Genomic DNA, 14,350 nt, shown 5'->3' on the forward strand with positions numbered 1-14,350 from the left:
ATAATAAAAAAGCATAAGGCCATGCCCTTCACCTATGTCTGCCAGCAGGCAAACATACATATTGAAATAATTGGGGCTCAAGGAGGTGCCCTGAGGAAACCCATCCGGCAGCAACTGAGTCAAAGATTTATGAGCTTTAGAATAAAATAAAAAAGAACAATCTTGCAAAAAAAACAGAGCCACATCAACGCCAGGCCTTGGATGCCCAGATCAGCTAGCCTTTGTAAAAGCACTGGATGGAAAACGGTATCAAATGCATCACTTAGATCCAGCAAGATGACAGCAGCAGTATTCTCCTAAATGAAGCTGCGATCTGAGATGATCCATTACACCTCCAAACATAGTGTCAGTGCTATGTTCTGACCTAAATCCTGATTGTGAGGAATGCAAATAGTCTCCAAATAAGCTGACAATTGTTGGTTAAGATGTTTTTCAAGAACTTTTGCAAGCGTTTCCAAAAGCGAAATGTGTCAATAATTAACCCAGTCTGTAACCTCCAGATTAGATTTCTTGAGTAGTAGCACCATGTTTCCACGCTCGGGTACTACACCCTAAAAAAGTGAAGAATAAAGTAGATTTACGTGGAGCAAACGTCAGGCAAAGCTTTCTCGGATTCCCTCCTACCAGTCTGAAATGATATGAAAACCTAAAGAGTTGTAACTTGACTCTCTAATTTTATATAGCTCTCAATGTGCAAAGTGTTTATTACCAAATAAACTAAAGAAAGAAAAAGTAGAACAGAAAAATGAGCTACTCACCTGTGTCAGCGGTTACATCCGCAACTGCTTTCCGAGCCACTTCAGCAGAAACTTTATTCATGCGGTATGCCTGAAACAATAGCAAATGTGTTCATACAGTCTTGAAAAATATCATTAGTCACACATGAGATAAACTGCTTGCTTTGTAAAATAGGCAAAATGGTCATGTCCATTTCATGGAGAAGCCTCAATACAAAAATAACATGAAGTTTCTCTTGGAGAAAAACGGAATTGTGGGGTGGAACTTTTATTACTAAACAACACAATGATGAACCCAGTGTTCAAACACATAAGAAATATTGTAGTGCCTGCCATCCTCATTTGCATGCGCAAATGATAAAGCAAAGTGTACACAACAAAAATTAACTAGAGGGAACACTGCTGTCTTCTACCAGCTGCATATCAGCATTAAAAGATTTGCAGTCTCTCAATGAAATCACTATTGTCACCCTGAAGTAATAAAAACATCCTTGTCTTAATTATCTCTCAGAAACAGATTCCAGCTGGGACAAAGAAGAAAATCAGCCCCTTCCATTAATTTTGTCTGACGCGAGCCCCTGGGCATCCTTCCATCTGCACTATATACAACCAAACATTCCACCATAACCTTCAACAAAGATCTCCCATTCCTCCCTGAATGCAGTGCAATCTTAACAAGCAATAGTCATTTGGTGTGTCAGAAATCTCCTCTCTAAACCCAACTTAACAAAGGAAGCACTTTATCGGAGCCATCATACCTCCAAAGCTTGATTTATGCAACTCGGGTAACCAAGTAATTATCAATACATTCTTCAGAAAAAAATAAACCATCAGGATCATAATCCACAAAATAGAAAGGTAAGTGACACCATTACCCAGAACTCCATTATCATAACTAAGATCTCCATTACCTTCACTTCTCAAGAAGGATCAGTTTCGAAACCTTATGCCTTACAAACATATTGTGGAAATTCAACCCTTAATGACTGCAAGACTACATACTGCAATGCAAAACCCCCTATCATCTGGAAATCATGACTAACTGATCACCCCACCCTTTGACAAATCGTGACAGGGAGGACATCATTTCAGCTGTAGAGACTCCACAAACTGGTACACACTTTCAGACTAAGAAGTATACCCCGCTACACTAGACAACACTTCTGCAAAACATATTGTTAATTAGCTACCTCACGTATGTTATTTCTTTCCCTTTCTATCCCCCATCTGAAAGCTTGAATATTACCATCACACAAAATATTTGAATACTACTCCAGTATTTGGGTACTGCAGAAATGTGTCAAATAAATACATTCATGCAATACTCTCTATATGCAAGCCCATAGACAGGAGAGGCCCTAAAAGCAGCAACAGTGCGGGCTGACCCACAGGTTTTACCGACATAACTTAAATGCAGAAGATCGTAATGAGACAGCAAGCCAATTAAATGATTCCAGTACCCTATTCAATTATATTGATGCATGTGAAAGTGACAAGAATTATTAACATTTTTTTATTTATTTTTTACAATTTTAAAGGTTGCTTGTATGTTTAACTTCCTATACTCGGTCACATTTAGGCATGTATTGGTATTCAGTATTTGGTATTTATATAGCACACACCTAGCAGGGAAAACAGGGAAGCTGTCAAATGGGAATTTCAGGCAATCACCAGAGCCTAGCTCAGACTCACTGTGCTCACAAAACTTATAATCAAAAGGTATTTTAGCCTTAACTTCAAGAGAGACAGTGTTCAAATAATGTTGTATCTGAAAATAAAAAAAATCTCAAAGAGCTTACCAGGTGTTCAAGGCCATAGTCTGCTTGAGCAACGCTTGTGCTGCTGAATGTGTTTGTCTCAACTATATCAGCGCCTGACATCAGGTACTCCTACAAAAATAAAAATGTTCACAATTAAAATAGTTCTTACCCTTTTTTATTCACACACATAAGGCAGCACTATTCACGTGCAACAACAAGGCTAGCAACAGAAACATTTAGCAGGCTGGCTGACATATTTTGTCCTGATGAAAGGAGTGTCTTGCTGTATTGGGTAAAAGGGCACTGTTCTGCATTCATCTATGGCCGTTCATTAAGATGTTTTTGGTACGTGGATAACTAAAAGGTTCTGGATTATTAAAACCAAACAGAACCAAAAAACATCAGAGACATGTGAATGTTTTTAAACAGAAGCACTACCCAATAGCCTTAAAACATATCTGGTGCTTGAATGAGCAGTACCCTTATTGATTCAATGGATGTACAAGTATAACTCATTAACAACTCGGAAATATAGCAGGATAGTGTTAGAGAGAGGTTTAAGAATCTGACAATTTAGGGGTGAAAAGGGGTTATTCATACAGTAAGAGATCTTGGAGAACGTGTCCGGGAGTATGTATTATCAGTTTGTGCAACAGAAGTGTTCTTCCACATCGGAGTGCTTAGGGAGACATGCATGACGTCTACTACAGCAGCAGCGTTGGATATTATAGACACCAAGTAGCTTATTATTAGCACAGCTGCAAGAGGTGCATTCCACTTGCCATGAAGAAATCTTGTGAGTTAAAAATCTACTGCATTATGTTGGGTCACTTCTAGGTATTGATATACAAAATCCTAGAATGTTTGATAGAAGGTTTCATATATGTTTTAACTTGTGATCCAGACTGCAAATTACTACAGAATGACCTCATTGTGTAGCATCTGTGGATTACTACGTCTACTACTGGGATCTGTAATTAATCCCATGGCCATCGGTTAAAATCCCAGTAAATCCACTCATCCTTTCTTTCTTCTAAAGTCAATAAAATGGGTACCATTGAGCTGGGCAAAAAACATATCTGTTATTTAACTTTATAGCTATATGTTATGGGTGAATATATGCCTTGCAAATATATTTTACACAATGTTACATATACCATAAAGAAGCAAAGGGCAGGTTTACCAGGCGCTTGTCTCTGGCCTGCCTCAAGTACCAGTAATCCCTTCCGGCTAGCCTCTATACACTTAAACAGTAGAATTAATGTATACTAAGTATGAATCTGCAAGGAGGGGCCACTTAATTAGGAGGGGAAAAGTCTTGCTTCATAACAAAAACCTCTTGGAGGGTCTATAATTCCCAAAGCTGTGAAATATGGCAGAAGGTAACAGCATACAGGGCACACAACAACTAGGCAGAAGGTATTAAACCTCTGAAGAGATAAGGAAGACAATTCAGGTACAAAATCTAAGAGAAGGAAGAAAATTCAGGTACAAAATCTAAGAGAAGAAAAATAAGGCAAAAATAGAACACTGCAGGTGATAAACCTCCCACAAAAATACTCTGACTGCATTATGATGCATAAAGAAATTGGTGCTGTCTCCTTAAAAAGTGCTGTACAGGAAGTTTCCACCAAGAGGTATGGCCGCCATCTTGGATAGGTCTCATATAATCTTTAATCATGCAAGGTCTTTCTGATAAAATAATTTCTTAGAAAAAGGGGAAGATATTAGCGAATTCCATACAGAACCCATCTAGAATTTTCACAATGCGTGACTGTAGATGCCCACAATGTCCCCCAGAGATTCCCAGCACTTCCATAGGTATCATGTACCAAGAAATGAGTTAACACATAAATCACTATGCTTTGAAGGTGAGAACAATAGAGACTGTGGCCTCACCCGAACAACAGGATGACAAAGAAGAGGTTGTGCCAACATGTAACCTGAGCAACAGTTACTGTCAACACCCAACAGTGAGACACAGTGTGTCTCTTTCATGTCTAGTGGATAGGTTTGATGGAAACCGTGGGTCACTAACAAGATTGGCAGTATAAAGGCACAACAGCTAGAAATCCAATTTGCTTTACGTCCAATACACTCAGCATATCATTCTGATTCAGATAATAGGGACTCCATAGCTACTAAGTCGTAAGAGAGGTCACATTGCATTGAAGATTAAGTTCAATCAATTCGTAGAGCCAACCAATAAATAAATCATTTACTTTCTCAAAAACTGTCCCTAGTGGTTCATATACAATTACTGCAATTTCAAGTGGTCTCAAATAATCTCCAGTGTGTGAACTTTTATGCAACTCATTTACTCATATAAAACAGATAACGCCAGCTTGAGGATTAAATTAAATGTGGATTCATAGTATTTTGGAACTTTTAAACAGAGAATAATGTACTTTACTGACAGGCCCTCCGATGTAATTGCATTGATAAGGCAAACTGTATCTTCAATTGCAAAGGGGGTTCCATTTACGTCTGCAATGCGCACATACATTTTCATGTTAGTATTTAACAAGTCTTTTGAATATGAAGCATCAAATCTTCATATTATGAGGTAATCGGTCTTCTGTGAATTTAAAGGTCAAAGAAAGGAGAAAGAACAGTAAGGGATAATCAGACTGCACCGAAAGAAGTTAGGACTGTAAAACAGCTGAGGGAAGAAGAGCATATACAATGCCAAAAAGACTGAGAAAGTGCAGTCTAGCTGAAGAGAAATAAAGAACTGTGATAAAGGGGGTGGATCATTGTCTGACAGGAGGGTCGGAGGGAACAAAGAGTAAACTGCTCATCAAATGAGAAAGGTGGATGTCCAGTACAGAAGACTGCAGGGGAAAGTAGAGTAAAATATTAAGCAGTGGAAGAGGCAGGATGGTAAGATAAATGTTTTGGCATGAAGGAAGGTGGAAATGTTTGGTCCAAAATATACTAAGAAACTTGAATAAGTTCTAGTCTGTACTCACATTCATATTTAAATCAATAAACAACTGAATACCTTGTGAATTTTGTAGATGAGATCAGGACGGGTAATGCTCAGAAGATCATTATTTCCTTTCAGCGGTTTGGGATGGTGTTCAAATTCGTGCCCCTGAAAATCTGCTTCTGTCAGAGTGTGCTGCTGAATCATGGTGCCCATGCCACCGTCCAAAACCATGATTCGCTCCCGCAAAATGGATTCAATTTCATCTTTCAGGCTCAAATGGCTATCTGTAAAACAAATGAAACAAAGAAACATGAAAAACTTGATTTTTGTGATCAATTTTCTTTATAATTAGATGGTGTGGCACCAAAACTGTGAAATATGGTTAGATCAGATAATTAACATAGATTACCCTAGCCTAGAACTAATAGCTTTGGCCTATCTAAGCCGGCTAACTGGTCTCTGTAAGATGGCGACAAGAAGCCTGCCTGCAGGCCTCAAGGGATCATGGCAGATGAAGGGAAGTGAATGGTGACCCAACCTGCATCGCCACTCCTTGCTGCTTGGCCACGTATGAGATGTATTGATAAGCAGAGCACCCATGGACGTCAATTCACAATATGCCAGGGGTGGCGAAAGCGACATGACGCACCCTCTGACCCCCACTTTCACTCACACACAGATACTTACACATACACACAAATTCACACTTACACACCCACTCTCACATAAACACACTCTCACCCGCAAGCACGCACACAACATACATTTATAAGCATTTTTCATTCCCTCAGCTGCATTGGAAGGGCATATTCCAGCTAACTGTACCCCATTTCTATTACACTAATAGTGAATAGTGCGTTAAAATGCACTATTAGACAAAAAACAAAGATTGCGGAGCATCAACTGACGTCCATAAGGACGAGCTGCCACAGTGTTCCTGGCACTGAATTAGCTGCCTTTGGGGCCAAGCAGGGGTCACAAAGGCAGTGCCAGGGGTAGCAAAGGACAAACCAGGGGTCGCAGCTGCGACCCCTAAATGACGTCCACGAGAGCACCAATGAAGTTTAATCCACTTGTAAGCACACACTTGCAACCAGACACCAAATTAGGACGAGAGCCACGGTAGGTGTAATAGAGGCTATAACAAGTGACCAAAAAACCTGCACACTCTTTCACAGTGGTATAACTCAAATATAAATACTCCACTTGTCTAATGCGAGCCACCCAGTTATAATGATGCTTGTCAGACATATAATTTTTATAAAAAACAATTTATTTCACAATCGTTCCCATGCATTTTTGGAACATGATTTGATAACCTATACACATAACATTTTCACAAAAATATAAACTTTACATTTGTCTTCTTGTTTATTTAGGGTATACCTATCTCAACTTAACATAATGTTTAGTCGAAAACTCCCATGGCAGTAACCGCTCATACCCGACCACACATTAAAATTGCTTGCTCACTCACTGGCATGCTCCAATCATACTACAGACAGTCTCCCCTCACATCCGCTTATACATGTTAAAAACATATCAAAATGACTGGTCAAAGAACCACATGGGTGAGAGACCAAGCTCGCATACACCGTACTGAGATGTTACAAATAGGACTTGGATAGGAAATATGAAACTCAAAGAATATAAACAATGGTTGTTAAAATATATGACTCAGTAGATTTTAACAGTTGCTGTTCACAGCATTATGGGCTAGCAGTAACATGACTATACGTTTAATGCTTTCAATGCATGTAACGCTTAGCTATACGTCTTTTCTTGTCCTTCATGTAATAGTCTCCGGACAATTGTTTCATCGGTGCCGACGCAAGTTTCGGTGATATAAATCGCAATATTTGTCATCACCTTCTTCAGGGCAAAAAAAAGATGAACATAAGAGCGGCGGTGGGGGGCCCCGCCCAGGAAAACACTCGCCACAGGGGAGGAAACGGCTAGAATAAGTCATATACACCGTGACTGAAAGCAAATACCCTTCACTTAAGAGGGAAATACCCTTCACTGTGGGGAAATAGAGAAACGAGGATTTCACCTCTGGAGTGCAAGTATTCAATGTGAAGCGGTATGTGGAGTTTGAGCTAGTTGTTGGGCCCTCAGTGTGGATTCGTCATTTATCAGTCCGTTAATCTTCTGGAAGAGACTCTCGTTGACCGACTTAACAAGTTGGAGATAGTGAAGTGTCTTCTAAAATGCGCACACAGAAGCAGCAGGATTTGACTGTATCCATTTCTACGAAGGAGTACACCAGAGTCAAACACTCCGCTCCAAGCCAGACAACACTCAAACATGGACAATTTTAAATTAGTATCATTAAAGTGTGTTGTTGCTAGTAAACTTGAGAATATTTTGGTAACACTTTTAATTGAGCATAGAAAAAGAATCAAACCGATAGGCCCCTGGTAGAAAGTACATTACCTAGGTGCAATTCTGTATACCTCTCTAAAATAAAAGAAAAGAAAGAAAAAATAATAACAAGCATTGGCAAAGCCAACAGGTATCATCTATGGAAGAGGTATTGGGTTTGAATGCTGTTCAGCAAGACTAAATGTTAGTGGAATTGAGTATTGTAGCGTACAATGGCAAAGAGTGGAGAAGGGAGTTGTATAGTGGAGTGGCAGATAGCGTTGTTGTAGGAAAGTAGCCTCTTTTTGGCATGGGCAGAGGTGCCCCTACGAACTCCAGTTCAATTTTTCTGGACTTCGTAAGTGCGGGGAAGCCATTTTACCCATGTACTGGACATAGGTCACTACCTATGTCCAGTTACATGATGGTAAAGCCGAACCTGGACATGTTTGGTATCAAACATGTTGGAATCATACCGCAATACTGTTCCCAGTATTTGCTGTATGATTCCATGCACTCTGGGGGCTCCTTAGAGGACCCCCAGCTTTGCTCCTACCAGTTTGCAGGGTTTTCCCAGGCAGCGCGCGTAGCTGGCATCATACAGACAGGTTTCTGTCCTCCTGCTGCTTGACCAGCTCAAGCCCAGGAAGGCAGAACAAAGGATTTCCTTTGGGAGTGGGAGGTAACCCCTTCTCCCTTTGGAAATAGGCGTTACATGGCTTGGGAGGGGTAGCCTCCCCAAGCCACCGGTATGCTTTGAAAGACACATTTGGTGCTTTCCTTGCATAAACAAGTTTGCACCAGTCTTGGGACCCGCGTTCCCTGCTCTGGCGCAAAACTGGACAATGGAAAGGGGAGTGACCACTCCCCTATCCATCACCACCCCAGGGGTGGTGCCCAGAGCTCCGCCAGGTGGCCTCTTGATTCTGCCATCTTGAATCCAATGTGGGCAGAGGCCTCTGGGAGCATCTTAGTGGCCAGGTCAGGCAGGTGACGTCACAGCCCCCTCCTGATGGGTGGTCACCCTCCTAGGTGACCAAACCCTCTTCCAGGGCTATTTAGGGTCTCCCTCCAGGGCAGGTCTTTAGATTTGACATGCAAGATTCTGCAAGACCCCTCTGCATCATTTACTTAGTCTTCTGGCCACTGGGACTGCAACTGGGGCCCTCCAGGAACCCATAATCTGAAACTCCAGCGACGACTCTACTCTGCAACATTGTTTCTCTAGATCCTTTCAGCAAGTGCAACATTTCCCTGGCTGTGCGTCCTCTGAGAGTGACGAGTCTTAAGCCTGCACAAGAAGCAAGAAGGAATTTCCCTTGGAGTGAAGGAGTCACTCTCCTGCATCCGTATGGACCAACCACGACGACGTCCGGCTGCGTGGATCGTCTCTCCTGCAAAACTGCATGGATTCTGCAATACAGGTCGTGGTCTGGAGTGGTCCCTTCGGTCCTCTCTACCAGCTGTCCAACTTGGGAGACAGTGAGCCCTTGCCTCTCCTTACAAAAGAGTACCCCTGTGCACAGCGACTCTTGCAGCTACCAAGGCTTGTTGGCTCTTCTTCCAAGGGATCTTCAGGCTCTGTGTAGCCCGGGCCACCAGCACTCTACACTGTAAAGCACAGTCTCCTGCCTGCTGCTCCAGCGACATAGGCCTCCTCTCCAAGTGTGCTTAGTGGGCCTCAATGTGATTCCTGTGCCTGCTGCCTGTGGGTTACCTGCGGGGGCTGCATCCTTGTTTTCCGACTCGCCTCACTGCTGAGGGCCACCTAGGACTCCCCTCCTTGGGATGAGTCCCCATGGACCTTCTTGGTCCCCAGCAGCTCAGCAACTCATCATCTGCGACTCTTGCCTTTGCCAAGGCTTGTTGGTGATTTTTCCTCACCACTGACTGACTGCAGCTCTTCTTCCGACGTGGGACATCGTCTGCATCACTTCTGGAAGTCTTCTCCTGCGCTGCATAACTGACTCCTTGTCTTCACCGTCGACCTGGTCCTGCATCTCCAGAAGGGTAGGTAGTGGCTCCTGCCCCAACCTGACACTCCAACTCAAACTGGACTTGGTCCTCTTCATTTGCAGGTCCTCTTCTGTGAAGATCCACCTTTTGTCTCTTCTTGGGTCTTGCACAGTTCTTTTCCAAAGGTTACCTGTGGGGTTGGGGAAAAAACAGGTACTTACCTCTTCTCTCCTGGTCGCTGGGCAGGCACTCTGGTACTTACCTTTTGGGGTTCCTAGTTCCTCCAGCTCCCTTTCTACAGATTCTACTTCCTTAGGTGGGGGAACTGACCTTCACATTCCACTTACTTAGTATATGGTTTGGACTCCCCCTAGGGTCTCTATTTTATTCTGCTATTTCGCTGTCTTCTACTGTTTTCTATGCCAATTCCTGAGTTCTAATGTGTATATAATAGTGTGCTTACTCATCTTTTAGGGCAGTAGTGCCTATACAGTATTTTAGTATTTGTGTTACTATAAAAAAGTACCTTTATTTTTGCAACACTGTGTGGTTCTTTCATATGTGTAAGTACTGTGTGACTGTTGTGGTATTGCATAAGCTTTGTATGTCTCCTAGTTACGTTTTGGCTGCTCATCCACAGCTACCTCTAGAGAGCCCTGGCTTCCTAGACACTGCCTACACTTCACTAATAGGAGATATCTTGTATAAGGTGATAACACCACAGGTATTCACCACACACCAGGCCAGCTTCTTACAATTGTGTGCTGGGGTGGAATAGGGTGGAGTCGCAAATAGTGGCATCCACTGGAGTGGCACAGAGTGGAGTGGAGTGGATTGGTGTACAGTATTGCAGAGTACAGTGTTGTAGGGAGCAGAGGCATTGAATTCAGTGGTGTACAATGCAGCACCACAGAAAGCGGTGTCATAGTTTAGAGTGGTGCATAGTAGAGTGCAGTGGTGCAGAGTGTAGTAGCATAAGAGTGCAGTGGAACAGACAGGAGTGGTGAGAGTAGTGGCGTAGAGTGGTGCAGAGTAGAGTGCAGTGGTGCAGAGTGGAGTAGCAAAAGAGTGCAGTGGAACAGACAGGAGTGGTGTAGAGTAGAGTGCATAGGCACAGAGAGTAGTGGCGCAGAGTGGTGCAGAGTAGAGTGGCGTCGAGTGCAGCAGAGTAGAAAGGAGCACAGGTAAGTGATGCAGAGGGCAGAGGCGCAGAGTAGAGTTGAGTGGCAAAGAGTGCAGTGGCACAGAGTGCAGAGTAAAGTCGAGTGGGATACAGTGCAATGGTACAGAATGGTGCAGAGAAGAGTAAAAGAGTGGTGCAGGGTAGAGTATAGTGCCGTAGAGTGCAGTGGCATAGAGTTGAGTTGCGTAGAGTGGAGTAGTGCAGAGTAGTGTGTCAGAGTTCAACAGCAGAGAGTGCACTGTTGCAGAGTAGTGTCAGAGTGTAGTGCTGTAGAGAGTAGTGGTGTAGAGTACAGTGATCTACGGTGCAGCGGGGTTTAGATTAGTGGCATAGAATACAGTGATGTAGAGTGCAGTGGTGTAGAGTGCAGTGTCAGAGTGCAGTTGTGTTGAGTGTATTGGCATAGAGTGCAGTGGCATACAGTGGAGTGGCTCACAGTGGAATAGAATGGCAGAGAGTGTAGTTGCGTATAGTAGTTTGTTTCAGAGAAGACTTAAGTGGCATACAGTGCAATGGTACAGGGTAGAGTGCAATTACATAGAGTGGCATAAAGTGTAATGGTATAGAGTAAAGTGGTGTAGAGTGCAGTGACAGAGTGCAGTGGTGTAGAGTAGATTAGAGTGGGGTACAGTTGACTGGTGTAGAGTGCCATAGAGTTCAGGGCCATAGAGCTGTTACAGAATAAAGTGCATTGGCATAGAGTGAGGTGGCGAAGACTGCAATCTTGCAGAATGATGTAGAGTTCAGTGGTGCGGAGTGGAGATGTGTAAACTAGATTGGTGTTGCCTGGACTGGAGTGGTGTAAAGTACAGTGGTGTAGAGTGCAGTGGTGTAGAGTGGCGAAGAGTGTATTGGCATAGAGTAGCACAGTACATGGTAGAGCAAAGAGGTGTAGCGTGAGGTGGCATAGAGTGCAGTGTCATATAGTGGAGTGATGCAGAGTGCAGTGGTGTGGATTGGGTAAAGTGAAGAGGTGCACAGTAGAGTGCAGTGGTGTGGAGTGGTGCAGATTAGAGTGGAGTGGTGCAGAGAGGAGGATGCATGGTGTGGTAGCACATTGCCACTATAGAAAACACATTTTCAATAGAGATGACCATTACAGTTGCACAGACATACTGTTTTACTAATAAGACTAAAAAGTGCACAGAGGACAATGTGTTGAAATTGTATCACCTAGTGTAAAAATTAGTTTTGATCATATTAAAGTGTTTGTTTCCAAGTGGACTTGGTCAAGCAACATGACCAACAAGACATGAGTTCTTGAGCTGCCGGTTGGCCCACAAATAAATCCTGATTAATCTTATGTAATCCTGACATCATGGCGCCGAAACACACCCCACTCCCGATGGCACAGTTGTGGGAAGAGGTCAACTTCGGGACTGCCCGTTTTGCACTTCTGGGGAAGTGAGATGGCTTGAAAGGCCCAGTGACCAGGAGGCTTGGGCCAGCATGGCAGTGGAAGGAGATCGACCATCCTTGGCCCAGCGAATGAGCATTGCCTTGTGAGATGACCCGGCTTGGCCTGATCCTGTCAGTTGGAGCAGAGCATGAGGAGCAAAGAAGCGGTGGTCCAACACCTTAGTGGCTGCTTGGTGACGGATGGAGCGGAACTGCTCGTGGCTGCGTGGATGGTGCAGCCTTGGAGTGGAATCACGATGTGCCTCTGAGCAAGGGCAAACAGTGAGCAGGGCTTGCTGTTCACCTGAAGGAGGTGGCTCCTGTTGGTGGTGCGGTTGTCGGGGACCATGGTTGCTGCGGCTGCCGCCTGGCCTGTACATGAGGACAGGGTGAATGGGGGAAACGCACTGAATGTCGCACGCCACAAGCTGACAGAGGGAGTTTGAGGACAATCCCTGTGTCAGGATGTGTGCCTGATCGTGGCACGGGGGCCTGGTGCTGGAAATGCCCCACTTCTCAGGGGCCCACTATGTGCGGCATAGGATGTGTGATGTCTCTTGGCGATCATGCGCTTATCATTTAATAATTACACTGGCACATGCGGATTTGTTTTGGCCGGTGAACCGGCAGCATGTTCTTCCCTTTTGCTCCGATTCCAACCGACCGCACCCACCGTCCATGCCCCGTTTATTAACTGCACATCACGTGACCGCAAGGTCACAACATTAACAAAGTGCGGTAGGAGTGTAAACATCCCACCCCTTGCATTCCACATCTATGATGGTAGTGTCCGTAGCTCTTTGCATCACGAGTCCAACACTACATTGCTCCCAAAAATCACAAAGAGAAATATTGACAGATTGCACAGTCTGCAAACCGAAGTATAAAAACATCAATACCAATGAAAAGCACAGATACAGCTATCGCTCAAAAAGAATCTCACTTTCCTCTACTCGCCAGTCACAACAGGTGATCTGTCAGTCTCATCGAAGGTGCAGGGTTGCACCGCAACTCGTACCGGGAGCAGTTAGTACGACTGACTGGCAATGTGGGCCAGCATGGACTGATGACCGATCCTCTAACCTGTTCTGACGACTCACCATCGTAGTTAGCAGCACCACGCAATGGCAATGACCCTTCTGACCATCCATCTTCTGACATCACTTCAGCATCTGAGTTGATGGAAGTAGATCTGTTTTCCAAAGTGGTTGTGGGGGCAGGAGTTTGAAAACATTTGAACCAGGAGAAGTTGCGAGCAATCTGTTCCATCCCTCTAAGTGCCACATTAGGGATCCTTGACGCCTGATAATTTCCCAGGGGCGGCTCTCAAACGGTAACCGGAACTTGCTACCCGGAAATCGATCATTGACCAGGACGTGATCTCCCACTTGTAAATCAGTGATCTTCTGGTGTCGGATGCCGAGAGAGTTCAGTTATTCAGCAAACTCTCTACCTTGAAAAGGAGGACCATTGTCAGTCCGAATCTCTTAGATCATTCCTTGGGTGGCAAGTACTTTGTCTACTTTTGGTATCACATCTGTCGTGGTCAGTGATTTGACTATTTCCACTTCTGGGTATCGTGAGAAATCGTCAATCAGTACTAGCATATGGCGGCCATCTGGAAGACTTCCAAAATCGAGACTGTCTGAAACCCAAGGTTTCTGAGGTTGCTTTTCAGTTATAATAGAGACTCACTTAGCACCAGTGGCATGAGCGCACAAACACTTCAACTTTCTTGTCCATCATTGGGAACCATACCTTGGTTTGTAACCTGCTCTTCGTTTTCACCATGCCTTGATGGCCAGCATGGGTTAGTTGTACTGCTCTATCTGCGAGGCTGGCCAGAATCACCACTATGTGTCCTCGAAGGAGGCATCCATCATTACAGACAGTTAGTTCTTGTCGGACATGATGTAGACTCTCCATGGCTTATCTGGCCTCTGGGGTGAGGTGATGCCATTGTTTTGGTATGGCATGTCACTGGTTTGTGTTGACTGCATGCATGACTCTATGCAGGTTT

The 14,350-nt window shown here is 44.0% G+C and overlaps 1 protein-coding gene across 1 annotated transcript in view; it reads right to left on the reverse strand.

The window, feature by feature from the left end:
- The window catches only part of MTR (5-methyltetrahydrofolate-homocysteine methyltransferase), a 484,998-nt gene that overhangs the window by 449,409 nt on the left and 21,239 nt on the right, over window positions 1-14,350 (reverse strand). Inside the window, exons 2-4 of the mRNA XM_069234453.1 lie at window positions 5,502-5,713; window positions 2,537-2,626; window positions 759-828 (exon numbers count right to left, since the gene is read on the reverse strand). Of these exons, the coding sequence (XP_069090554.1) occupies window positions 759-828; window positions 2,537-2,626; window positions 5,502-5,713 (372 nt within the window). The remainder of the gene's footprint in view (window positions 1-758; window positions 829-2,536; window positions 2,627-5,501; window positions 5,714-14,350) is intronic.

Source organism: Pleurodeles waltl, chromosome 5 (genome assembly GCF_031143425.1).
Source record: "Pleurodeles waltl isolate 20211129_DDA chromosome 5, aPleWal1.hap1.20221129, whole genome shotgun sequence".
NCBI lineage: Eukaryota > Metazoa > Chordata > Amphibia > Caudata > Salamandridae > Pleurodeles > Pleurodeles waltl.